General features: G+C 31.7%; 3 protein-coding genes and 1 non-coding gene across 4 annotated transcripts; 2 read left to right on the forward strand and 2 right to left on the reverse strand.

Moving 5' to 3' along the window:
* The first annotated feature begins 10,792 nt into the window (after positions 1 to 10,792).
* LOC133703230 (1-aminocyclopropane-1-carboxylate oxidase) lies at positions 10,793 to 13,032 on the forward strand. Its single transcript, XM_062127687.1, has 4 exons — positions 10,793 to 11,051; positions 11,164 to 11,390; positions 11,866 to 12,199; positions 12,425 to 13,032. Exons 1-4 carry the CDS (start codon positions 10,947 to 10,949, stop codon positions 12,713 to 12,715), a joined length of 957 nt encoding a protein of 318 aa, XP_061983671.1. The 5' UTR covers positions 10,793 to 10,946; the 3' UTR covers positions 12,716 to 13,032.
* Positions 13,033 to 17,157: 4,125 nt separating this feature from the next.
* Positions 17,158 to 20,275, reverse strand: LOC133703524 (protein CLMP1-like). Its single transcript, XM_062128105.1, has one exon. The coding sequence runs from the start codon at positions 19,947 to 19,949 to the stop codon at positions 17,586 to 17,588; it is 2,364 nt and encodes a 787-aa protein (XP_061984089.1). The 5' UTR covers positions 19,950 to 20,275; the 3' UTR covers positions 17,158 to 17,585.
* A 570-nt stretch (positions 20,276 to 20,845) lies between these two features.
* On the forward strand, positions 20,846 to 20,978 carry LOC133704004 (small nucleolar RNA snoR111). The gene has a single exon (XR_009843972.1). It is a non-coding gene; the product is annotated as a small nucleolar RNA snoR111 (small nucleolar RNA).
* Positions 20,979 to 21,371: 393 nt separating this feature from the next.
* On the reverse strand, positions 21,372 to 23,307 carry LOC133703525 (probable tyrosine-protein phosphatase DSP4). The gene is made up of 5 exons (XM_062128106.1): positions 22,879 to 23,307; positions 22,675 to 22,768; positions 22,153 to 22,210; positions 22,020 to 22,063; positions 21,372 to 21,936 (listed from the first exon to the last, which is right to left on the reverse strand). Exons 1-5 carry the CDS (start codon positions 23,136 to 23,138, stop codon positions 21,751 to 21,753), a joined length of 642 nt encoding a protein of 213 aa, XP_061984090.1. The 5' UTR covers positions 23,139 to 23,307; the 3' UTR covers positions 21,372 to 21,750.
* Positions 23,308 to 24,997: the final 1,690 nt, after the last annotated feature.

Raw genomic sequence — 24,997 nt, forward strand, 5'->3', positions numbered from 1 at the left:
TAACCGACGACTCTTAAGTAAGATTATTTCTCCTAAGAATAAAATACAGGTACTTGTTCTTATTTTATTTTCTGAAAAAAAAATTGGTAATTGTGATGAACGGGTGTGATAATTAATTTGACAATTTTATATATACGGGTAAATAATTAATCTTGAAAAACAATGTGTGAATTTGCCTTCTAATCCAGGACAGAAAAAATTTATGGCTCCACCATGCACGATTAACCCTTCTCCATCACCTTCACCTGTATGTCATTAAACACTCTTCCGAGTTCATTTCCTTTTTCTCTCTTTACGTAGCTATATCATATAGTAGCTGTAACTTGTTGAAATATGAGTCAACTCAGTGTGTTATTGCAGGAGCCAGAAAGAGAAGCACAAACGTTTCTTGCATTGCTCAGAGATCATATGAATGGTACTGCAGATTCTTCAAGGGGAAGATTGCGAATGAGTCATAAGGAACGGCTAGGATTAAAAGGGTTGGGTTGTTGTGGGGCCACTTGGGGTTTCAGGGCCACCACCATCACCAATGATGATCTTGATCATGAACAAGAAGACATGGAGCTGGTTATGGTAAATTCGGGTGATCAGGAGGGTACACAGGAGAGGGTTTCTTATCCGGTTTGTTTGGATCCGACCCAACAATATTCTTCGGGTATGAACTTAGCTGCTGCTCTGGAAATAATATCATGGAGCCCACCAATGTTACTAACGAATAATGATCGCCCAAGCTCAATTAAGCACCTATCAAACATACATGATTGCCCAAGCTCAAGTTAAAGAATAAAGTATTTCTTTAAAACGAGAAAGCCAATTTCTGAGTGTCATTGAGATACACGTACATGATCGCCCAAGCTCAAGCACCTATCAAACATCTGAATTAATTGACATTTGATGGCAAAATTAAAGGCATGGACATATCACATACGAACTCAAAATTAGCATATATATTGTGGAGAAGTATGAACCGTGAGGTACGTACGTCTCTTAAGCATAAAGAGAGAACAAGAACATGAAGAACAATAAGATGAATAGCTAAAGGGACGGGGCATATAGCTTTTAATGGGTATGAAATGGATGTTTTCATATGATCTGCGAGGTAATATTACATAATTTTGGAAGAGAATGAAAAAAGCCAAAAAAGAAAAACAAAGTAGCTTCCTTTTAAGTTGATGAACTGGCTCTATAATCCCTTTGCCTCCAATTCCATCTTTTGAGAAAAAAAGCCTGTTTTTTTATTTTTTCTTGAATCATGAGTTCTCTATCTCTCCATTGTTTCTGGCATTCACTGTATTGGACTTTATATATTGTGGTAATCTCTTTCTTATCTTTTTCATTGATGTTGATACGCACAAATCTCTCGTGTTTGTGTTTCTTAGAGTTATAGGTCTGAATTATTAGATTCTGTCTGGGAATTTACCTTGACTTTATCGAGTTTTATTATGGGTTAATTTGTCCAGGTTAATTAGATGATAATTTAACTTATCATATTATCTAATCCTGTGTTTATTAGCATATGCACGACAAGTCCATAACTATGCGGCCACTAGTGCGAACCCTCAAATTTTTTTGCAAAGAGTACCCTATAATCCTTGACTGCTCTCATAGTATTTCATTTGATCCCTCTATATTATTAATACCAGCATATGTTATAGATTGAATGTATACAATAGGCTTTCTTGTGTTGGTAAAATTAAGTTCAAAAATGTTCATTTCTTAAGGTAAATTCTATCTTCAAATACTTAGCGCATTTGCATGATTTTAAAATCAATTTCAATGACCATTGATTGAACCATTCTTTCCCAATAGAAACATAATAATTTTTGTTATGACGAATAAATATTGTGCAATTATGATTGATGATATTTAAAAATTTAATATATTCAGAAATAAGATTTAGTGATTGGATAGTGGGTAACCATACATTTATATTAATATTATTATCAATATTTTTAAGCCTAAGTTTAAACTTAAACTTGGACTTAAAATTAAAATTTAAAAATAGAATGATACATCAATAATAATAATTATAACATATTGCATCAAATTATCTCAATATTATAGCCACGATATGAACTTATACCGTAATCAATTTGTAATTAACCAGGTAGAGAGCTTCATTTAATATCCAGTTACGGATAAAGATTCCACCGGCGCCATGCTTAAATATGATTTCATTACTCCAGGGATTGTGTTTCCTATTTTATATATTATTAATCCCACTCCTGACTCCACCTTTACTATAATCAATGATCATATGAATGAAATTATTGATTGATAAATGAATGACAAGTTAAAGTACAATGATCATATGAAAGAAATTATTGATTGATTTATTTGTTGAATTATAGTCGGAAAGGGTCCCATTTAAACGACTCCATGTCTGGTTCGGCCTTGTTAACCTATTCCTAATTTTGGACGATTAATCGATTGTGCAATGGACCCCTTCTGTAAGGGCCTGTTTTTGGAAGACGTGGGCTCAATCGTGCAGCACATCATCTTGAGTTCTTGATGAGGTAAAGAGACATTTTGGATGAAAGCGATGATGATTTGATCAATAAAATTCTACTGTCCCATATGCCATACGTAATCTGTGCACCTTGACGTGGCATCCACATCTAAATTTTGGCAGTCATTGGATACCAAGTGGGATTTATTTTTTATTTTTTATTTGAAAGAATTATTCGTTCTTTTTCTTATTATAATTAAGCATGAAGATAAAGAAAATGTGTTTTTTTTTAAGCAAGGGAATTCGGATTCTTCTGCAAACAAAAAAAATAATCTCAGTGCATATTACGTGTATGAAGGGAAGAATCGATTCAGAAATAATTAAACTCGTGGTACTAATCCTTTTTTTTATTAGCAATTAATTAAGGAACTAAATTTTCAAAGCTAAGAATATAATGAAATTATAATGGTGCTATTTGATCATATGTTATTCTATCATAGCCGCCATAAATTTAACATATCTAGAGAAAAAATCTAGCTAGGGAATCAATGTATATATCTAGAGAAAAAATTAACCTCGTAGCTCTAATCCAATTTTTTTTCTATTTATATGAGTAATTAATATAAAAACATACTAAATCCTCAAATTAAACATAAAAATCAAAATTAATATGATAATAAAATTACGCAAAGTGTAAATAGTATTAATTCTTATATAGCGCGCCATCACATGCATTGTATTAATTTCTTTTCATTTTTTTAAAAGAAAAATAGTGTTTCATTAATACCAAAAATATACAAATACATAATTATTTTAAAGATCTGCTAGGGTTTCAACCAAACGTGTATCATATGAAATTATATATAATATAATAATACTGGATATATGTACGAACAGATTTTAAAGAATTCTCTTTCAAAGTAATTGACGTAATGGTGGCATGTATAGTCATTTCATAATTATAGAAACAACAGAAGAAATCCCAATTTATTAGAAATTAATTAAGTCGTTGATTAATTTCCAGTCTTGCTGTTGAAGGGTCAGTTCCTAGTTTTGCTAGCTTAATTAGGTAGATCTTAGAAAAAATTCAGAGTGATGACCGCTGACCAAGAACTTGTTAATTTTTAGCCATCACCATATCTCCATCCATAAAAAAATCTTGCACCTATTATAACACGTTACCCAAAAGGTTCTTTGCTCTCTTCTCTTTTTCAATGGAAATGCCATACGATTCATCCATGGAACTGGACTTCAATGAATATTCATGATACACATGGACCTCAATAGTTTTTTTTTTTTCCAACTAGCCGTGTTAGTTCAATGTTTCTCTATCAAAGTCCTACACGATTTTGTGCTACATGATGGAGATGAGTAGCCTAAATTACAAGATACTTAACCTTGACACTAAGAATCTATTTTGTATTTTGCTTCAACTTATATTTTACCCCAATTGCGGGGTTGAAAGGATTTGGTTAAACCTGGTATCCACTGCAGATTTGTATGAGTTTCACTGCAAAATCTTTCTTGAAAACTTAGTTCAGAAAAACCTACAATTTATATAAAAAAAATTCTGAGTTATAACCATTTTGATGAGGTGTGTTCGTATCCGCAGCATGGTAGGTCCACTACGAGGTATTGTCTCACATGGCTTCCAGTGGGTTTTGTTCCTTAAAAAACATCTCGCAATGAGAGAAGTATTCTTGGTATCATATAAGCAATCAAGGCCCTCGTCTCCTAACCGATGTGGGATAATAGCCTCATCAGAGCCTTCCATATGAGGGGTTTGGGTAGAGCACATGACTTGTTCCCACAGACGGCATTAACTGATGAAGTATGTCCCTATCCGCAGCATGGTAGGTTCACCACGAGGTATTGTCACACATTGCTTCCAGTGGATTTTGTCCCTTAAAAGACGTCTCGTAGTAAGAGAGGTGTTCTTGGTGCCCATATAAGCAACTAAGACCTTTGTCTCCTACCCGATATAGGATAATGACATCATCACATTTTATCCTGTATTTTATTTTAATGTTAAAAGTGTTTGGTTAAATCTCATCCACTACAAATTTACTTGGATCCCATTAAAAATCATTTCTTGAAAACTTAGCTAAAAAAACAATTATTTATATTTTTTAAAAAAAACTTGTTTTTTAAAACTATAATCACAAAAATTATCATAATATCACATAAAAAAATGTTTGTTTTCAATTGTATTAGTTAATGCTTGGAACATCCTCTTCAACTTGTGTATAGAGTACATTTTTTGTTTTGTGCCAAACACACAACACATAATTAAGGATGATATATAATTTGATCAATCAAACGTGAAATTAGGGTTTGGCATTGAACTTTGCACTGAATTGATGGAGAGACCGAAAGTGGAAAGTTAATGGTCACCTGATCATAAGCCCATAGCTTCTCTTTTGGTTGAAAGATGAAAAAGCCCCTGGTTTGCTAACTACGCATGAAGCAGTTTTGAAATATTAATTAATCAATTTAGCCACCTAAGTAGACCCAACCACCACCGCGAACTGTCACCCCATAGGTGGTCCTGCTGCCTGCTGAGGCTGTCAACTTCCCCCCCCCCCCCCCTTCAAACAGTAAATTTCGAAAATAATTAAATTAAACATCTATTTTATTTTTCTCTTGATTAGACCGTTACCAATTACTGAAATGAATAGATAAATTTTATTGACATTAAGAATTAAACTACTTAACGGTTCACGTCATTGACTATGGCCAATTTTCTCACCTTTAGCTCTTAAGAAATTCTCTCTTGCAGTTTGGTCATTGCATTTTTTTTTTAATTTTACCCTTTAAAATATTGTTTCAAGGTTTTATTAGGTCTTATTAGGTCCCAATATCTATTTCTATTTATATTCCCTTGTATATCTAGTATGTCATGAAGTATTTTAACATTAAATTAAAGATATATTTTACAAAATATAATTTAAATTTCTTGTCAAAATAAAATTGAAAAAATAAGGATCAAACTTAACACAAAAAATAAAGCTAAATTTATAAAAAGCACGAAGTAAACTCAATTTTAGAATATACATGTTTGGTTCTGGTATTTATATATTTTAATTTAAGTTTAAATATTTATTTTTTTATGTTTCATTCCCTGGTTACAAGCTATTAGAAAGAAAAACATCAAAAAATAATAATGAAAGAGAAAGTGTTTATTAGCCCACCATAATTCAACCATTATAATAATTAACTTAACTTAGTGTCAATTGATTCATCCTAAAAAGTAAAAGTGAAATAGGTGTAAAAGTGGAATAGGTAATTGAACTTAGTGTTTTATGTTTTAAAATGTGTTTATTAAGGTTTATATGATGTTTTTTTATATATATTTTTAAATATAAATAAGTTGAAAATAAGTTTCTAGAATCCAAATATCCAAATCCTGATTTTCCAATCACAAAGATGTGATCATAAATTATAAAAGTAGATGACACAGCATCTACCATACTAGATGACATGTCAACTTTTTCTTATAAGTCAGGCACACCGACGTGGCTTGCTGGGCTTAATAACATGTGAACTCTTCTTCTTTTTCTTTCTTTTTTTAATTTATTTTTAATTAATACCTACTATATTATTTTTAAAAATTTTTAATTTAATTTTTTTTTAAAATACCAATTGATATTTTGGATTGTTTCTATGATTTTATAATACTTTAAAAATATTTTTTAATATTTTTTAATTTTTTTCATCTCAAACTTTAGATAGATAAGTTATATTTATATATTTTATTTAGAAAAATAAAAAAAATGAAATGAAAAAGGATAACTATAGTAAACATTTGTAAGTGTATTAATTTTTTGTTTTTTTTATAGAGAAAATCAGCCTTTTTCTTCATCAATTTTAACAACTCATATTTGATTTATCAATTCTTATATTTTTAGTATATTTTATTAAACATGGATCTTATTTTTATATTTTTTAATTAAAAAATTTATGTTACTGGAAAATAAATTTACAATGTCATTGTTTTTTTTTTTTACATAAAAAATTAACTTGAAATCATATTCACAACATAACGTAGATGTACTAACTAGTTTTATTTTTAAATGATTTTTAAGATAAATAAGTGCCTCCTTGAATTTACATGTATAGCAATATCTATGATATTCTTAATTAACACCATGCATTAACATATAGCCTAGTTAACACAAAAGTTTATCTGGATTCAAAACCGGAAATTATGAAAATGCTTGGTTTTTATCCCCTCGATATTCAAACCCAAATGCTATAAATATTTTAATGGATCCATTCATGCGTATGCATTTGATTGTTCACAAGGTTATGGTATTTATCTCTTCCTTTTCCCATGAATATTTGTGCTTGTTTGTTTGTTAAAAAATATTTTTTTTATTAAAAAATAGTTTTTTCAAAAATAAATTTCTAGAAAATAAATTATTTGTTTATAGTTAGCAGTGTCATAGAAGAAAATAAATTGAGAAATAATTTCTAGTATTTAGCTATATTGTAAAAAAATAAGTTAAAAAATAACTTATTTAATAATATATTTTTTAATTTTATTAAAACAATAAGGATTAAATCTAACAGATAAAGGATGAAATTAAAAAAAATATATAATTTCATAAATTATTTGAAAAAAATACAATCAAAAGAAAATAAATCAAATCTTATAATATATTAAAAAATTAATAAATGATGAAATCGAAAAATAATTAATTTCATAAATTATTTCAAATAAAATAAATGATAATCAAAAGAATATAAATTAAACATGATAGATAAAAAAAATTCAATTAAAAAAATAAAAGAAAACAAATATTAATTAAAATAATTAAGGATTAAAGTTGGTATAAAAATCAAATTGTAAAAGATAAAATTAAAAAAAAATTCAAAACAAAATATATAATAATTAAAAAATTAAAGATCAAATTTGATATCATAAATAATTAACAAAATATTTTTTAATCTTTAATAACTTTTAAAAAAATATTTTTAATTAAAATAAAAAAAATTCTTTTCTAGAAACCGAAACAAATTTTCGTTTGACTTCATTAGGCAGGCAACTTTCCCATCTTTTCTTCATTTTTACTCGAAGACAATCTTTTGTGGCATGCTTTGCTTTTATTTGCACTCGATGGGATGAAATGATGTTACCAATCAAATCATGAACCGAAAAGACATGAACCACGCTCAATGCAAGAAAAATACAAAGTACACAAAATAAGAAAAACATTTTTCGTGAAAAGAGAGGCAGCAGGCAAAGATTCATCGGCTGCTTGAAAAATATATCTGGGTGATTTCCATGTTTTTTTTTTCTTTTCAAAACACAATCTTCGTCTTTTTGTGGGAATTACAAGTGGCAGGGCAGAGCACGGGTGCTCGATTTTTTAACATGATCATTAATATGCTCTCGTGAATATGCGAAAGCATGCTTTTATACTAGGACTAGTAATTCTACTGTGAAAAAAACAGTAAAAAGGAAAAAGAACATGCAAATATACATGAGTGGTAAAAGATAAAAAAATAATTTCTCAAGAAATATATACCGAGAGCTCTTCTCTACAATTCAGAGATTGACTAGATTTTTTAAAAGATTATATGACTAAGTAGGGAGTGTAAAGATTTAGTTCTTTCATTATTTGGTTTTGATCCATCTCTCAGATTATGTTTATCAGGTTGCTAAAGGTGCTCCTCTTCATAAGTCCAAATTCATTACAGAGATGAATTGGAGACTCTTGAAAGTTTTTGCTGTGATGGTTAGCTTGTGTAGATTCTAATGGTGCTTTCTTAGGCTAAATTTGTTATTTTGTTATTTTTGTTTGGACCTTTCTTCGTTCGGTAGTTCCTGCAAAATTAATAAAATACAGGTTTTATAATTTTACATGACACCAGGTTATGATATTCAATGAAATCATATATTTCTCAAAAAAAAAATATCAAAGAAATAATTTATATTCTAAATATATTTATTTTTTTAATTTTAGAATAGTAATTAAACACTACACAAAAAATACCATATACTTTACAACACATATAATTAGCCTATCAACACACTTATTTTCCATATAAAAATATACACAAGAGGGAGACTATATATATATCCATATCTAGAGTGCAAAATCAATCAAAAGCTGAAATATTACCACAATATCAACATGAACAACATTTAATTTGTCAAAGAAGAGTAAAATAGCTTATTATACATAATTTAAAGACTATTACGATTTATATTAGTCTGGCGGCAATTGAACCGCCGCCATGTTTTTGGATTTCAATGGGATGGCTTGTTATCTGCACACATTTCATATTATATATACATGGATTAGATGCATTTAATTAGTTAGGGAAAGATTTATTAAGATAAAAAAAATTGTCAACTTGTTGATTATATACACGTTCTAGGTATGTCCATCCTTAATATTTTAAAACAACAATGCTACAATGTGTGTATAAATTTATTGATTGGTTAAAATTCTGATAGCGGTTGCGATTTAAAATATTTTTTTGTTTAGAAATGCATTAAAATAATATTTTTTTTAAAAAAATTATTTTTTATATCAGCGCATCCAAATAATTTAAAAACACTAAAAAACTATTAATTTTAAACAAAAAAAAATTCAATTTTTTTAAGAATACGGGTTGGACCGCATTTCCAAACATGTTTTTAAACTTAAAGACATAAAATTAAATAATTAATTATTTGTTCTGAATTGTATTTCGTGAGTCCTCTTTCTATTCCTCAGTTTATAATGCATTAATTTTGATTAACGGAAGTTATTACTACTCATTCTCGTAATAAATCGTCTGAAATAGCTAGGTTTTGCACAAGTATCAGGAGTTGAAAAGATTATTAAGGGTGTTTGTTTCAAAAATATTTTTCCACTTTTACCACTAATTATATTTAGTTAATGTTCGTTTCGGGTAAATTTGAAAAATAATTAAGGCTAATAAAAAAAAAGTTTGTGAAAATGTATAATAATAATATTTTGATTTTTCAAATAGATAAATAATTACGATGGTCAAAAATAGAAAGTAAGGTGCTTGAGGAGTAATTTTTTGGAAGGCTAACCCGAGCACAAAAATATTTTTGTCTGGGAATATCTATATTATCAAGGAAATTTACAAAAAAAATTTTGGTGGTACGAAAAAGAATGATAATTCTTAAAACAATATTATCTCTTACGGGGATGAATCCATGCATGCTAATGTGTATTTGTTTATGTTCATTTCTTATAAAATATTTTAAAGAAAAATTACTAAAAATAAGAAATTTTACAATAAATTTTTAAATTTATTTTATTTATTAAAAAGTATTTTTAGTTCAATAAAATATCATGAAATATTTTATGAAAAATAATTTACTTTTAATATAATCTAACAATTTTAACTACCACTACATTATCACTTACCCATCACTAATATCATTATCATTTCTACAACCATCATCTCTGCTACAATTACCATTTCACCACTACATTCAACTGCTATCATCACTTTCATCATCATAACATTATATTTTTCACGTCATTATTTACAAAACATTCTAAAACAATAATGTAAAATATTTTATATAAAATAAATACCCTTTAAATTTAAATAAAGTTTCTTATAAAACTTAAAGAAGTTTTCAAACTTTGAAAAAGACACCAAAGCCACCACTAGGCCACTTCCTAAATTCATCCCTGCTTTAACTAGAGTCATTTTCTTACAAATCTTATTTATTGCACAAATGTATATACTGATTTCAATAAAACCTTAATTATTGTGAGTTTTCAAAAAATGATGTCAAACTTAGTTTAACATCTAATCTTTTTTTTTTTTAATTTAACCATGTGGACTATTTTTATAATAAAGAAATTCATTCATCTAGATTTCGTTCCTTCATTGAGGATCAAGTCAAATTTGATCGAAAATATTATAATATATAGTTTTGATTCATTTAATAAGAGAAGAAAACATTTAACCATATCTACAACTATTATAAACTCTAATAAAGTAGAGTAGGGTAAAAAAAAAAAAAAAGACGAAGCAACTTCCTAGATACCTTCCTTGAAATCTTTATATTCTCTAAACAGTCGACATAGATATGCATGATCCTTCACTCACTCGAGAGAAATATAGGGGCATGCATTGAAAAAGTCATGGCGACTGTTGAGTTATTCGTTTGGTCAAGTCCCAAAGAAAGAAAGTAATTTTCGAAGTGTACAACCACGAATGAAGACGTGGGGTCTCCTACCCTCTAAAAGCATTTATAATAGCTAGAAAGGAAGATAACTCCACATACATGCTCCATAAGTCCTGTTCTTCTTCTTTTTTTACCTTGGATTTGGATTTTCTAAGACCCCCAGCTTTTAAGCTTATTCCTTTTTTTGCCTCTCTAGGGCCTATAAATTCCATCTTCCCATCATCTCATTTCACGCACAACTGAGCTACAAACATTAGAGTGGAAAGAGTTAGCACTTGGTGTCGAAGGAGCTCTTATTTAGTTAGAAAGAGAGAGATAAAATCAAGAATGGAGAGCTTCCCAGTTATTGACTTGTCAAAGCTTAATGGTGAAGAGAGGAAACCAACCATGGAGAAGATTGAAGATGCCTGTGAGAACTGGGGTTTCTTTGAGGTGCTTGCAAAAAAATTTAATGTGTATGTGTTTGTCCATAGAATTCACTGAGTTTTGATTATACTAACAATCTGTTTTATGTGTTTGTTGATGTCTACTACTACTCGTAAAGTTGGTGAACCATGGGATATCTCATGATCTCTTGGACACTGTGGAGAGACGCACAAAGGAGCACTATAGGAAATGCATGGAGCAAAGGTTTAAGGAAATGGTGGCCAGCAAAGGTCTTGAGGCTGTTCAATCTGAAATCAGTGACTTGGACTGGGAAAGCACTTTCTTCTTGCGCCACCTTCCTGAGTCGAATATGGCTGAAATCCCTGATCTTGAAGAAGATTACAGGTTACATTTACATTTTTTTATTTTCAATTCTCTTACGGAACCTTAAAGTTATGTTAGGTTTATGTTTGAAAACAGAAGATATAGATAAGAAAAAATCATAAAATTTTGAGACAGTCTCATTCCAAACAGTTCCAAGTACGGAAAACATGTTTCAACTATCTTCATTACATAGTTGATTTTTCTGTTCGGAGACGGAGACAGTAACCAAAGTCTTCGGTGCCTTAATTTTAACACAAAAGAATTGACTTTTCAATTCAACGTTTCAAAACTTCGCAACAATGATTCACAAAGATTGTATAACTGTGACGTTCGATTTGAATATTGCAAATCAATGATACTTGAAAGAAAACATTATAAGCAGATGACTTTGTGTTTCAACCAAGGTATTTAAATAAGTTGCCAAGAAAAGAAGTGGTTATTGACTAATGATGATCATTTAATATTCTTTGTTTACTTGTTTTTGTGAACTTAACAGGAAGGTAATGAAGGAGTTTGCACTGGAAGTGGAGAAACTTGCTGAGCAACTTCTAGACTTGCTGTGTGAGAATCTTGGGTTAGAAAAGGGCTACCTGAAGAAAGCCTTTCATGGGTCCAAGGGACCGAATTTTGGTACCAAGGTCAGCAACTACCCTCCATGCCCTAAACCAGACCTGATCAAGGGCCTCAGGGCTCACACTGATGCTGGTGGCATCATTTTACTGTTCCAAGATGACAAGGTCAGTGGCCTCCAGCTTTTCAAGGATGGCCAATGGATTGATGTTCCACCCATGAAACACTCCATTGTTATCAACTTAGGTGACCAACTTGAGGTATAATTACACACATAGTCCTGATCATTACTTTATTTTTTTCTGTCACTTTCAAATTATGGTTCTAAAGTGTGAGAATATGTAGTTTTAAACATATCATGAGTAGTGGGGAACTTGGTTTTTAAAGGAATCTACACCATGTTAAGGGATGACAAGAGAGTTACATTAATAATGGTATCATGGTATTGTCAAGTGTCATATTAACAATGTTTTTTGGCCATGTAGGTAATTACCAATGGCAAATACAAGAGTGTATTGCACCGTGTCATAGCTCAAACAGATGGTACCAGGATGTCAATAGCATCATTCTACAACCCAGGCAGTGATGCTGTCATGTATCCAGCACCGGAATTGGTAGAGAAGGAAGCAGAGGAAAGCCAAATCTACCCAAAATTTGTGTTTGAGGACTATATGAAGCTCTATGCTGGCCTCAAATTCCAAGCCAAGAAGCCAAGATTTGAAGCCATGAAGGCCATGGAATCTACAGTCAATATGGATCCAATTGCGACTGCTTGAGTCCTCTTATAGAGGAATGGAAGGGGGTGTTCTGTCCCTACTAATGGGGACTGTTGTCGTTCTAGTGTTGGTATTTTAATTTTGTCTTAGTTTACATGTGTTGGTCTAGTGTGGAGCTTAATTGTTTGAATAAGCCGAAAGCTTGGACTAATAATTAGCTCTTAAGGTATGCTTTGATGTTATTCCTGATCATGTCTAAGAGGTCGGGCGTCGAATTACTCGTAATTTTATGTTGTAGAAATTAGAACGTCCAAAATCCTCTTTGACATGCAATTATTCGTCCTTGAATACTATGTGATAGAGTCAAGCTTAAAAATATTGCCTCGCTTGTCTCTTCATCTTACCTCTCTATCTTGAGCTCCACAGGTTACAATGGGCGCCAAAACAAATTCAAAGATCTGCCCTCTTTCTTGCCTTACAAGGATGAGGAAGAAGGCATGAGAATTGGTGTAATTTATAATTAATATCTCAAGGTTTTGTTTGGTTCCTTTTTCAGTTAATATTTCAAGATAAAAAGATAAATATAAAATTGATGGGAACGTGTTTAATTATAAGAATGAAAATATAAAAATAAATTTGTTTTGAATAGTTTTGAGGTGGATTTTTTTCTTTTAGAACTAGAAATACAATACACTTCTCCTCACTTCATGAATACTATTTGGTTTGCATTGCATTTCCTCTGTGCCCTTGCTTTCACCTCTAAACACCATATTTTTGGTGTTAAAAAGAATTAAATGCAATCACAAGGCAAAACAAATACACTCAGGAACAAATATTTAGATGGTGACCTAGTAGTAAGAGCTTGGGATCAAGAGATTTGCTTTCTCTATTGTTTCATGTTCGAGCCTTGTGGTTGCTCATATAATGACCACTAGAAGCTTACATGATCGTTAACTTCAGGGCCCGTGAGATTAGTCAAGATACACGCAAGCTGGTCTAGATACCCACGTTAAACTAAAAAAAAAAATAAAGTCGGGAACAAATTGCGAAAAAAAATCTATAAAATTGACCTACCATTTACTCTTTTTTTTCATTTCAAGCAAAAATGCTCTAGTTTCATAATGGCTCTTGCATCTTGTTGTAAAAAACCTTCATTAATTATTAATAAATATTTCAATAGAAAAAAAAAATTAGATATAACACAAAATTTAATGTCATTTCCGCTATGCTCCACTTCACTACTGCATTTGTCTATATAAGCTACAAATTACAACACATCCCTTTCACAATCAAATATCATTACTTATAAAACTATAACGTGTGGGGTGAACAATGTAAAGTCGGCATTGTTCACCCTCTTACAAAAAATTGTGAATAACCTGTATATTTTTGTTGATTTTATTTTGGTTCTTAAAGTTTTATTTTGTATAATTTAATCCTAATTAAATTCCAATTACTTATAAATGCTTAGTCAATGGTGAAACTAAAAGAAAGTGGACTGAACTGAAGCAGATGCCAAACATGGATGGCGTGCCAAAGATTGCATGTAAAATTCACTTAGGTCCTCGATCTTTAAAAATAATGCAGTATATATCATTTAGGTCCCTTTGTTTTTTCAAAAAATAAATTTTCATACATAAGTTCATTTGTGTTATTTTTTACTTCTTAGTTAAACAGAGGAGAGAGAGAGGGTCACCAAATTTCGACAAGGAGAGAGAAATTCATCGTTAATTCCATTTCTAGCCATTAAAATGGGTTTTCTTGGTGTCCACAGGTTCCATGAGATGAGAGAGACTTTATGGCTATCGTTTAGAGCCTCGATATTGCATGAAAAATTAAATTTGAGCCAAGAAAGCCAACATTAAATTGGTTTGATTTCAGGTTTTTGGATTTTTTTGGGGGTATTTAGAGTTCATGGAATGGTTTGTAGGTGTTTTTGAATTGTTTTTGAGTTAAAATAGTTTGGAAATTGTGTTTTTTAGGCAAAAGACAAGCTACCGTAATTTTTTCAGTCACCATTATAATGACCAGAATTTGGGTTTGTAGATGACACATCGTCTTCCACATCGTTCACTTACATTTTTTAAAAAAAAAGGCACGGATAACACTTTAAAAAAAAATAAGCTCAAGCCTGTCAGCGCTCTTGGGCTCTTCATTTCACTGGTCCCGCTAGTCTAGGTCTTTTTGGCTCTTTTAAAAAAAATGTTAAATATAAATTTAAAGGAAGAAATATTGAATATAGTTGAGTTCATGGTATGAGTCATAAATTTAACAAGTTAAGCCACAATAACCGAACAATTATTGTTTTCTAATATTATTTTTTCTTTACTGATATCTTTTTAAAAAATTCATGTTTCGATTAATATCCCTTATTGATATTGTTTTTTTCTTATTTAACTTTTTTATAGAGATTTATTTTTGATGGTATTATGTGTATTTAATTTTTGAAAAAATTATTTTGATTCATAAATAATTTTATTTTTAATATTTTTGTATACAAGAACTTTATTTTTAAAAATAAAAAATGTTTATTTTTCAGATAATATTTCTGATATGTGCAACCTTATATGATATTGTTTTTCACTTTTATTTTATTTAATCAATTTAATATATGTGTCTATTTTTAATATCATTTCATTGAATAAAAAATTAATTTTCATAAACATAACTGAATAAATGTTTCATTTATTAACACATTTTATTTTTAGTTATAGTTAATACCTTTTTTTTCATGTTCAATACCACACATAGTTCTCGATTTATTTGATTATATATATGTATAAACTTTTCAATTTACACTTTAAATTATTTTATGTAAAAAAATACATTGAAAAAGCTGTATGAAACTTTTGTAAGAGGAAAAAATATTTGTCCTGCGTGCAACATGTTATCTAATTTTTTTTCAAAAAAAATTGAGTGGACAACATGATGCAACAAAAAAAATAAAGGCCCTAACAGGCCGCGTGTGGGCCCTAACAACATGGGTCAGGCCCAACAACATTTGGCCTTTTGTTTTTTTTTTTTTTTTGTTTTCTATATATTTTTTAACAAATTAATGCTTCTTGATATATGTTTTTTTTTCAAATAGTTTTTATTTATATTTAAATTGATACCCTTTCTCTCTTTTATTTAATTTAGAGAGCCTATTTGAAATTACAATTATTTTTTAATTATACATTTAATTTTTGAAGAGATTTTTCTAATTCAACTATTTTTTTTTATCTTTTATATAGATGAACTATATTTTTGAAAATAAAAAAAATTATTTTCAGATAATATTTCTAATATGTGCAGCCTTGCATGATATTTTTTTTCTCTTTTATTTTATTAAATCAATTTAATATATGTGTCTATTTCTATTATCGTTTAATTGAATAAAAAAATTATTTTAATAAAAACATTTTAACAAACACAACAGGATAAATGTCTCATCTTACGATATTAAATATTTTGATCTACATCTATTTCTTGATTTTTTCAGTTTTATTTTTAATTATCATTTATGATTTTTTATTTATTAATACACATAATTTTATATATATATATATATATATATATATATATATAAACCTTTTTATTTTTTTAATCGTAAAAGCATGGCCAAAAAGCCTGTGTAAATTTTATTTTATTTTATTGAGAAAGCAATCTGACTAGTGTCAACGAAGTAACAGTAATATTCTCAAACCTGATATAAAGAAAAATTCCCACTCATTAGCATGATCTCTTATGGTAATTCCTGAGGTTTGAAATGGTACAGAACTTCAACTATTCATTTATTCACATTGATTTAGTGTTATCATTGATCTAAATCCATTCACATAGACATGCCAACTTTCTGATGCATTAAAACCCATTTATTTTTTAGTTTAATGTGGGTGTCCGAGTTAGCTTGCGCGCACCTCGATTAATCCTATGAAAAAAAAAAACCCCATTTATTTTTATATTTTTAAAATATTTTTTTAAAAAAATTAATATTTTTCAACTGGGATTCTCCTACCATGTCATTTACCTTTCAACTTGATGAGTAGAAATTAGGTGGTAAGCATAAACATAAATCAGTACTTCCATCACAGTATATTACCAATTTCTAGGATCACAAGTCACAAGCAAAAATCAATAGGGAGTAATGGAGAGGCAAGCAAGCATTAGCAGCTCTCGCCCTTCTACCTCCTTGGCTAGGCAAACTAGCGGTGGCCATTTCAATGCGCTGCTTCGTACAGAGCTGGCATCCCAGACTCTCTGGGAGGGAACTCTCACTCAGACAACCGGTGACACCCCACCGACACAAACAAAGAACATGGTATCATATCAAACTCAAAAACTTGAGAAACTTGAAGAAATTTAGAATCATGATTCATCCATGGCAACAGATCTAAAGACTAGAGCCATTTTAGTTATCATGAAATCCTCAAGTCGAATGGGTTGTATGGAATGCTCACAGGTATGTTGACATGACATAATACAGAATCCTTTCCTCCCTTTTAAATCTGGGAAGATTTAACTTGATTAAAGGCCAGAAACTTTATATTTATTGTAAGAATGCAACCATGGAAAAAAGACCATCATGCATGCTACAGCCAGCAAATTAAAACGGTAAGAAGACAGCTATTAAAGCGCAACAACTCTAGGCAATTGAATGAGCCAAGTTCCACAAAATCAAGAATTGATTATATGACCACACTAATGTCAAAAACCCTAGGAAAATAAAATTGTTTATGGAAAACTCATTGGTATGCAAACAGGGAAAAAAAATCACCTCCAAGGTTACATGGAGACCTTGCAATGCAAACATCTGCAGAGGAACACTGCTGTTTATCCTCCAGCTGAGAGAAGAACCCCCACCCCAGTTCATGATGATTAATAAGAACACAAGGAGGTTATTCATCGATGCCATTGCACGCTAAAGAAACATCAGTCTCTATCACTTCCATCATACTTTATTTACCTCCTCACTCTTATCAGCTTCATTAACATTATCAGTGTTTGAATTCTGAACCTTCTTGTCATCTCCTTCCGCTGCATCTCCGTTGGAGCAATGGTTCTTCAGAACCATTGAAATGTCACCTTCAGAGGCTCCAGCAAGCCTAAAGCGCTCAACTGCAGCATCGAGTTTTCTTTTCCAATCATCCATTCCTAATTTGCATTCAACTTGGGATCGCTCAAATAGCATGTTACCCCAGAAGAGATGTATCTGTGATCTCATTACTGCTGCTTGTTCAGCTGCTTCCTCTGGTGAAATCTCACCCTGAGCACCACTTTCAGAGGACTCGCCCTCAACATTACTTCCTTGTTTCTTCCTTCTTCTCAACATTTCATCTTTCTTGCTTGCATTTGGATCTTTTAGCTCATTTGCTCTCTGTTCCTCCATCTTCTCCCACATCTCAGTAGCCACTTTCATCTTCTCATCTGCACTGTCAAAGAGTTTAAGCGTTTCCGCAGAGTCCCAGCTCGAAAGATCTATTTTCTTAGCAAGCACAAATGACCAATGAAGCTTGGCCATTTCAAATTGCTGCTGCCCCAGCGCCAGCAAACCCTCATAGAAATCTGGCTTGATCAACAGCGCTTCCTCATACTTTTCTCTGGCCAAAGAATATTTATCCTTAACCCATTCATAAGCTGTTTGAAGCTGTGCAGACACAACCTCCTTTCCAGCGGACTCATCTAAGGGTATGCGTTTCCTTGCTGCACACATATGGACATTTCCCCAATTGAAAAAAGCCAAAGCAGCCACCTCCTGGAACTTTGAGGCAGCCTTGTCGAAAAGGCTTTGAGCTTCTTCACTTGTTACTGTTTCCTCGAGAGCCTCTGAACACAGCTCCATCCCAATCTCATGCAAGTCAACATGAGCATCTGGATCAATACCAACATGGGTGCGAAATAACTGAGCAAACTCAAACAACCAATCATCCATCTCTACTTCCCTGCTTTCAGGATCTCCTGAGGCTTCTAGTTTCTCCTTTGTAGTTTCTTTCTCTGCCTTATTAATTTCAGTATCAATCACTTCTGACACAGATTCACCGAGTGATGAATGAGACCCACTTTCATCTCCTTTGTTCTCCTCGCTCTCAGGAGGCTTCTCCTCCTCCTCCTCCTCCTCTTCTTCCACTAAAGGTGGCTCTTGCTCTGGACTCACCTCAACAACATGCAATCTCAGCATCCCAACCGAATCAGTTTTATCCGTACCAAGCTCCTTTACCAAAAGGCTGTCTACAGAGGACTCTGCTAGTCTGAGTTCGGTTGTGCATGTTATAGTCACCAAATCACCATCAGTATCTTTGTATTTAATCAAAACTGACTTGGATGATGAAAAACGCTTGCTCACTATCTCCCTTAGTACTGTAAAGGTACAATTAACTGGCATCTGTGCTAGCCTTATGTCATGGTCATAGACAAGTTTCAATGGTCTTAATCGAACTGGCACCTCTGAAACCTTTCTAGGCAGTGACACTGAGGAAGATAAGGATCCCTTTCCCTGTCTATCCTTTCCTGGATTGGCAGAAGCTTTTGAAGAACCACTTGAAGGCTTCAACACAAGCTTGGGCAACTGGTTTTTGGTCTCAGGACCATTTTCACTTACCGAATTCATCAGAGGCTTTTCCATCTTATTAATAGGTGATACAAGGGATACCCCAGATGGTGCAGCAGCCTTCTTTGATACCGGTCGGGCTGGTAAACAAGGCCCAAGACCAGCAATTGGAGCACCACGCACTGCAGATGCCCCTAAGGCAGCAGGGGATGGGCGACTCTGGAGGTCCTGCTGAGCCTCTTGGCGAGGACCAAATGCAGTTCTTAATCTCCGAGCAATATCCAATGCATCACGGTGATTCGGATCAGCTCCTAACAAAACCTGAACATCCTGCATAGCCATTTCATACTTACCAATAGCCTCGTATGCCCGAGCCCTCCTAAGAAGAGCCCTGACAAACTGAGGCTGCACTTGAAGTGCCATAGTACACTCAGTAATAACAGTCTCATAATCAATAGGCTTCATTTGCATCAAGCAAGCAGCCCTGTTGCTATGAAATACAGCACGGTCAGGGTGTGTTTTGGGAGTCAAGCGAAGAGCATTGTCATATTGATCGAGAGCACCTGCAAAGTCCTTATTTTGAAACCTCTTGTTCCCTTCTTCTTTAAGCTCATGGGCTCTCTTCAAAAATATTAAAGAGTTTAAATCAATTCCCCCATTAGCATTTGGGGTTGCTACTGAGTTCGTATTACCATTATTTCCCCCTTTTAATGCTTGGTTAGCACCAGCACCACTTCCCTTCTTTTTCCTACCTCCAGATTTCCCCATAGAATTATTCCTTCTCTAACTCACAAAATCTCAAAAACCCAAATTGATAAATACTTATTTGATCTTAAATTCAATCAAAATAACATTGAAAGCTACAATCTTTGCGCTCTAATTATAAAGGAACATAAAGAAAAGAGTACTTACAGTTATTGAAAAGCTTAAAGTTTAAGCCTTTATAGCTTGAAAAGGCTCAAAAGAGCTGAATTTGAGAGGAATTTGAGAGGACTATAGATCATGAGTTCAATCCAGTGGCGGATATGGGGTTTTGGGGACCTTGGAAAGAAACCCTATAAGATGTTGGTAGGGATCATTTTAAAAGTTAAAACAATATTGGGGCAATCATCTAATATGGAATCTGTTGTAAGGTCATTATCAACCGTTGGATCTAATGACCTTGGAGAAAAAAAAATCTCTTGACTTTTGGATTGGCAACCCAATTGGATCATGCGTGGGCCAAAGGATCTTGTCAAGTGGGAGATAGGTTAATTTGATAAAGGGTGATATGGTCATTTAACTAGTCGACAGGCTTCTAGGGTTTTTATTATTACCTTACAAAAGCCTCTGTAAACAAGTGTCTTGCTTGCTTGCAGGCTTTAGGAGCTATAGCTGTCCCTTCAAGATTCATGATTTTTTCTCTCTTTTTTTTTTCCTTTTTTTTGGTGGCCCATGTTTTGATGAGGCTTGTTGATTTTGAATGTAAAGCCATGATATTTAACATCAAAACATCATTTTTATATCCTGTGTCCTGTACTTTAACGGGCTCTGGTCTCTTTGTTGTTTTTGTTCACAGCAATGTTTTTTTATCAAAAAAAGCTTAAGATTTCTGGTCTGAATTTCAATGGGTTGTGTTTCTTTCCCTTAAAGAAATGATCTTTAGCAACAAAACCTCAGTTCTGTTAAGGAATAGGAGAGACAGATTCCTTAGTGTCTCTTTTGCTCGGAAGAACAGAGGTAGAACAAATGCAATGGCCGAGATATCGTTTCAGTCGTCATTCTTTGATTGACGATTCGATTGTTGCTCGCCAACATTTTCTTTAACTTTATATATATATATAGAGAGAGAGAGAGAGAGGTTAATAATCATCTGTGAGGATTTCTTTTATTTACTGATGTGATCTTTTGTATTTGATTCGGTTTCTATTTCTTGTACTTGAAGAGAATATGCATGTGCTATTGTGAAGTGCAATGCTACTATTTCTGCTAATTTAGTGCCTTGGCTATGCAAGGAATCAGAATCACTTGAACTGGATGCTGTGACTGCATATGCTAACATAGAGGTCAGAACTCGTCCTCACCTTTTCTTGATTCAAAGTAATGATAAAGCAAGTTTCTAACAATAACGGGACATAAGTAGTAAAAACTCGCTACAAAAAACTCAGAAGACCAATGTAATGCTACTAATTTGCTCAGGACTCTGCAAACTATATGAAAAAAAGTGGATTGCAAGTTCAACTTGGTTGACATTTGCATCAAGTACAGAACAAGACATCTTGACCTTTATATTCTTAAACAACAGAAGAACCATGTTGATGCCAGAGGATAAATGCCCAGAAAACACGAAGGGCATCACATGTTTGTGATAATTATTGATGAAAAACAGGGAAACAGAGTTTTATAACTCCTGCCGATGTGCCCGCTGGTCCACTCAAAATAGGGTGTTAAAAGAACGAAGAAGAATAAGAGCAATAGGAATACTAGTTCCCTCTAACTTCTATACCCCACTAAACTTGTCTCCATTTCTGGACTCTCCAATCTCTTTCAGGCAGTGTTTGAGTTTCTTTCACTAGGCTTGTACATTCACTTATCTGCTTGAACAAGGAAAGGACAAAGGAAAATTCTTCAAGCTTGAAATGTCAAACAGCTCCATAAACCTCTGATCTGATACTCTAGCTTTGGCTGCTGCAAACCTCTGGTACTCATCAAATATAGATGATAGGCACCATCTTTGCAATTTTCTCAAACATCCCACCAGACATCCAGTTCGGTGCTGGACATACACCAAAGATCCAACAATCAACACAAGCACTAGCATTTTTTCTTTATTCTAAAAAAGCAGAGAAATACAATTACCTTTCCTCGCTTGCAGTGGATTAAAATGGGGTGATTCCTTACATCTGGCATGTGGAAAGAAGAACGTGAGAATATTGTAAAACAAGAAACTTAAAAACTGACAAGTCTAAGAAGTTGGAAGCTTTCAAGATACCAAGGAGTACTTTCAATGCTTCACGGATTGTTTCCTCTGGGATGTTTACAAAAGGCTCCTGTCCAGTCCACATTATCAAATCAATTACTTTCAATTTGCAAACAACAATATTGTTTCAAATGCAAAAGAGCTTCATTCACTCCAACAAACACCAAAATAAAAATTCTTATCTTCTTCCTATAGTCCCACAATTTCCAACTCCATGAGCAAAAACACCTCAATCAATTCAAGCCCCATTAATTGAATGATCAACACAACATTTCCCTCCTAGAGCTCTCTAATGAAATTAAATTTTTTATGTCACATTCAGAAGTATCCTCAGACTAGCTTTCGCACAATGAGATTAAGTTAATAGAAACTAGAGAATTATTACATTAACATGAAATTATGGAGTACCAAAGTTCAAAAATCTCACCCATTTATGATTGATTGATTGATTAATCAATCATTTAAAAATCCCAAGTCATAATTATTCTTAAAATTTAATAAAACAAAATACTTAAGCACAAAAAGAAAAAATACCTTGCACATCTCCATGCCAAACTGAAAAAGCTGAACTCCATTATCCTTCAAAAAATCACTATTTGCTTCTGGATATGGTTCAGGGCACAAATATCTAGAAAAAAGAGGCCATTAAAATTAAAAATAAATAAAACCCATTTATCTTAATAATAATAATAGCAATAATGAAATAAAATAAGGACAGAAATGGTAACCGATCCTTACAGAATGGAACGAAGACTTAGAGACTGCAAGAAGGTGAAGTTAGCAATATCAGGGAAACCCGACCTGAATATTCCATTATCCACCATCGCAAAATTCAACGGTGGCACAAACAGCTCTTCCTCCCCCTCCCTCTCCCTCTCCCTCTCCCTCTCCTCTCCGATCGCCACCTTAGCCGGCGGACTATATCTATAATATTCCGACAACCCCTCAATTACAGTCCCACTCTCTCCTACTAAATCACTACTGCCATCAACTTTCATGTCTTGCTTTCGCGCCAAGAAAGAAGGGGTTTTTAAAATAAAAATTTGGAGGAGAGACAGGGAGAATCTTAGAGAAAGGATTTTTTTTGGATTGAATCTGCAAAGATGGATTTTTTTTCTTTTCCTTAAAAAGAGGGATCGAGGAAGACAGGAGTGCGCCCCTCATCATTGAGATATTTTTCTATTTAGATTGTGTTTGGAATGCGGTGAAAAATTAAAAAAAAAATGTTAAAAAAGTAAAATTTAATCGAGTTCAAAGTTCAAACACCAAATTTCTTGATAATGATGTTATATTTAAATTTACAGAAGTAATTTTTCACCTGGTATCAAATATAATGTCTACGCATTAAATAAAAGTTTGAATTTTAAGGTCCATTGATGTTGACATGAGTTTCATATATTTGCTTTTCTTTTTTATAAAAATACTTTTTGCATTCCTCCATTTTAAAAATGTGATGATAAATGAGTATTTTTTTAGTTTTGAAATAATAAATTTGGAATTAGTACTTAATTAAAATATGACCATATTATATGGTAGGTAAATTTGCTATAGAAAGTTAACTTGAAAATTCTCTTCCTATTAACTTAAATTATATAAAAAGTATTATCATGATTTAAATATTGTTAATGATTTAAAATTATTTTATAAACACATAGATAATATTTTATTATTATCTTGTGTTAAAAAAAATAGATATAGTCTCTGCCAACCAGATGCATGAGATTTGTTTTATACCAAACAACAATTTGCTTATTTAAAAAAAAAATGTTTAAGGGTGGTGCACGGGCCTTAAGCAAGCAAGGGGAAAAAAAACAAGCAAACAATGAAATAATTACTTAATTTTTTAAATTTTAAAGAGTTGAAAATAAATCAAATTAATTTAAAAAAAACAAAAAGAAAAAATAGGCCATATATTAAATTAAATAATATTCTAATAAAAAAAACACCATAAAAAAGCTAACAAAGATTTTCAAAAAAAATAGTTGAAGGATGAAATCATAAGGAAAAAATAAAAAGAATACAAAAAACAAGTGCAAGCATGCTAGCCTGTCCAATCTAAGTCGGCATGGTAAACTTGTGACTTGAGTTGTGAGGTTGGGTTATCTTCATATAAAACAAATTAAAAAAAAACTAAAAAGCTCGATCCTCAATAAAATAAATATTGAAAGATAAAATTGAAAAAAAAATGAGTTTTTTTTTTAAAGTTCAATATCATTTTTGGTCATGAGACCAAATCTGATATAAAAATCAAATTAAATTAACACCAATGAAATATTAAAGGATGAAACCAAAAAAAATTAAAAAGGGATGGAAAGAAAGAAAAAGGCAATTGAAAGAATGAGGATTAAATTCAACATAAAATAAATAAATAAAATGATGAGGGATAAAATTAAAAAATAAAAGTAAATTGAAAAAATGATATAAAAAAACAATTAAAAGAATGAGGACCAAATCAAATGTAAAAATCAAATTAAATTAAAACTCAAGGAATGAAAGTGTAAAGGAAAAATAGTAGTTAAAAAAATGAGGACCTATTTGATATATAAATCAAATTAAATTAAATTTAAAGGGACACGTTAAAAGAATGGTGGTCAAATCTAATATAAAAATCAAATTAAATTAAATTTCAAGAGATGAAATTGAAAAAATAGCAATTAAAAGAATGAGAACTAAATTTAATATAAAAATCAAAATAAATTAAATTGCAATGGATGAAATTAAAAAATAAAATAGCAATTAAAAGAATAAGAATTAAATATAAAATAAAAATCATATCAAATTTAATTTCAAGGAGGTTTTCACATTTTCTCAATATTCTTACACCAAATACATTAATTAACCAATCAATTTCAAAATC

Source organism: Populus nigra, chromosome 9 (genome assembly GCF_951802175.1).
Source record: "Populus nigra chromosome 9, ddPopNigr1.1, whole genome shotgun sequence".
Classification (NCBI taxonomy): Eukaryota; Viridiplantae; Streptophyta; class Magnoliopsida; order Malpighiales; family Salicaceae; genus Populus; species Populus nigra.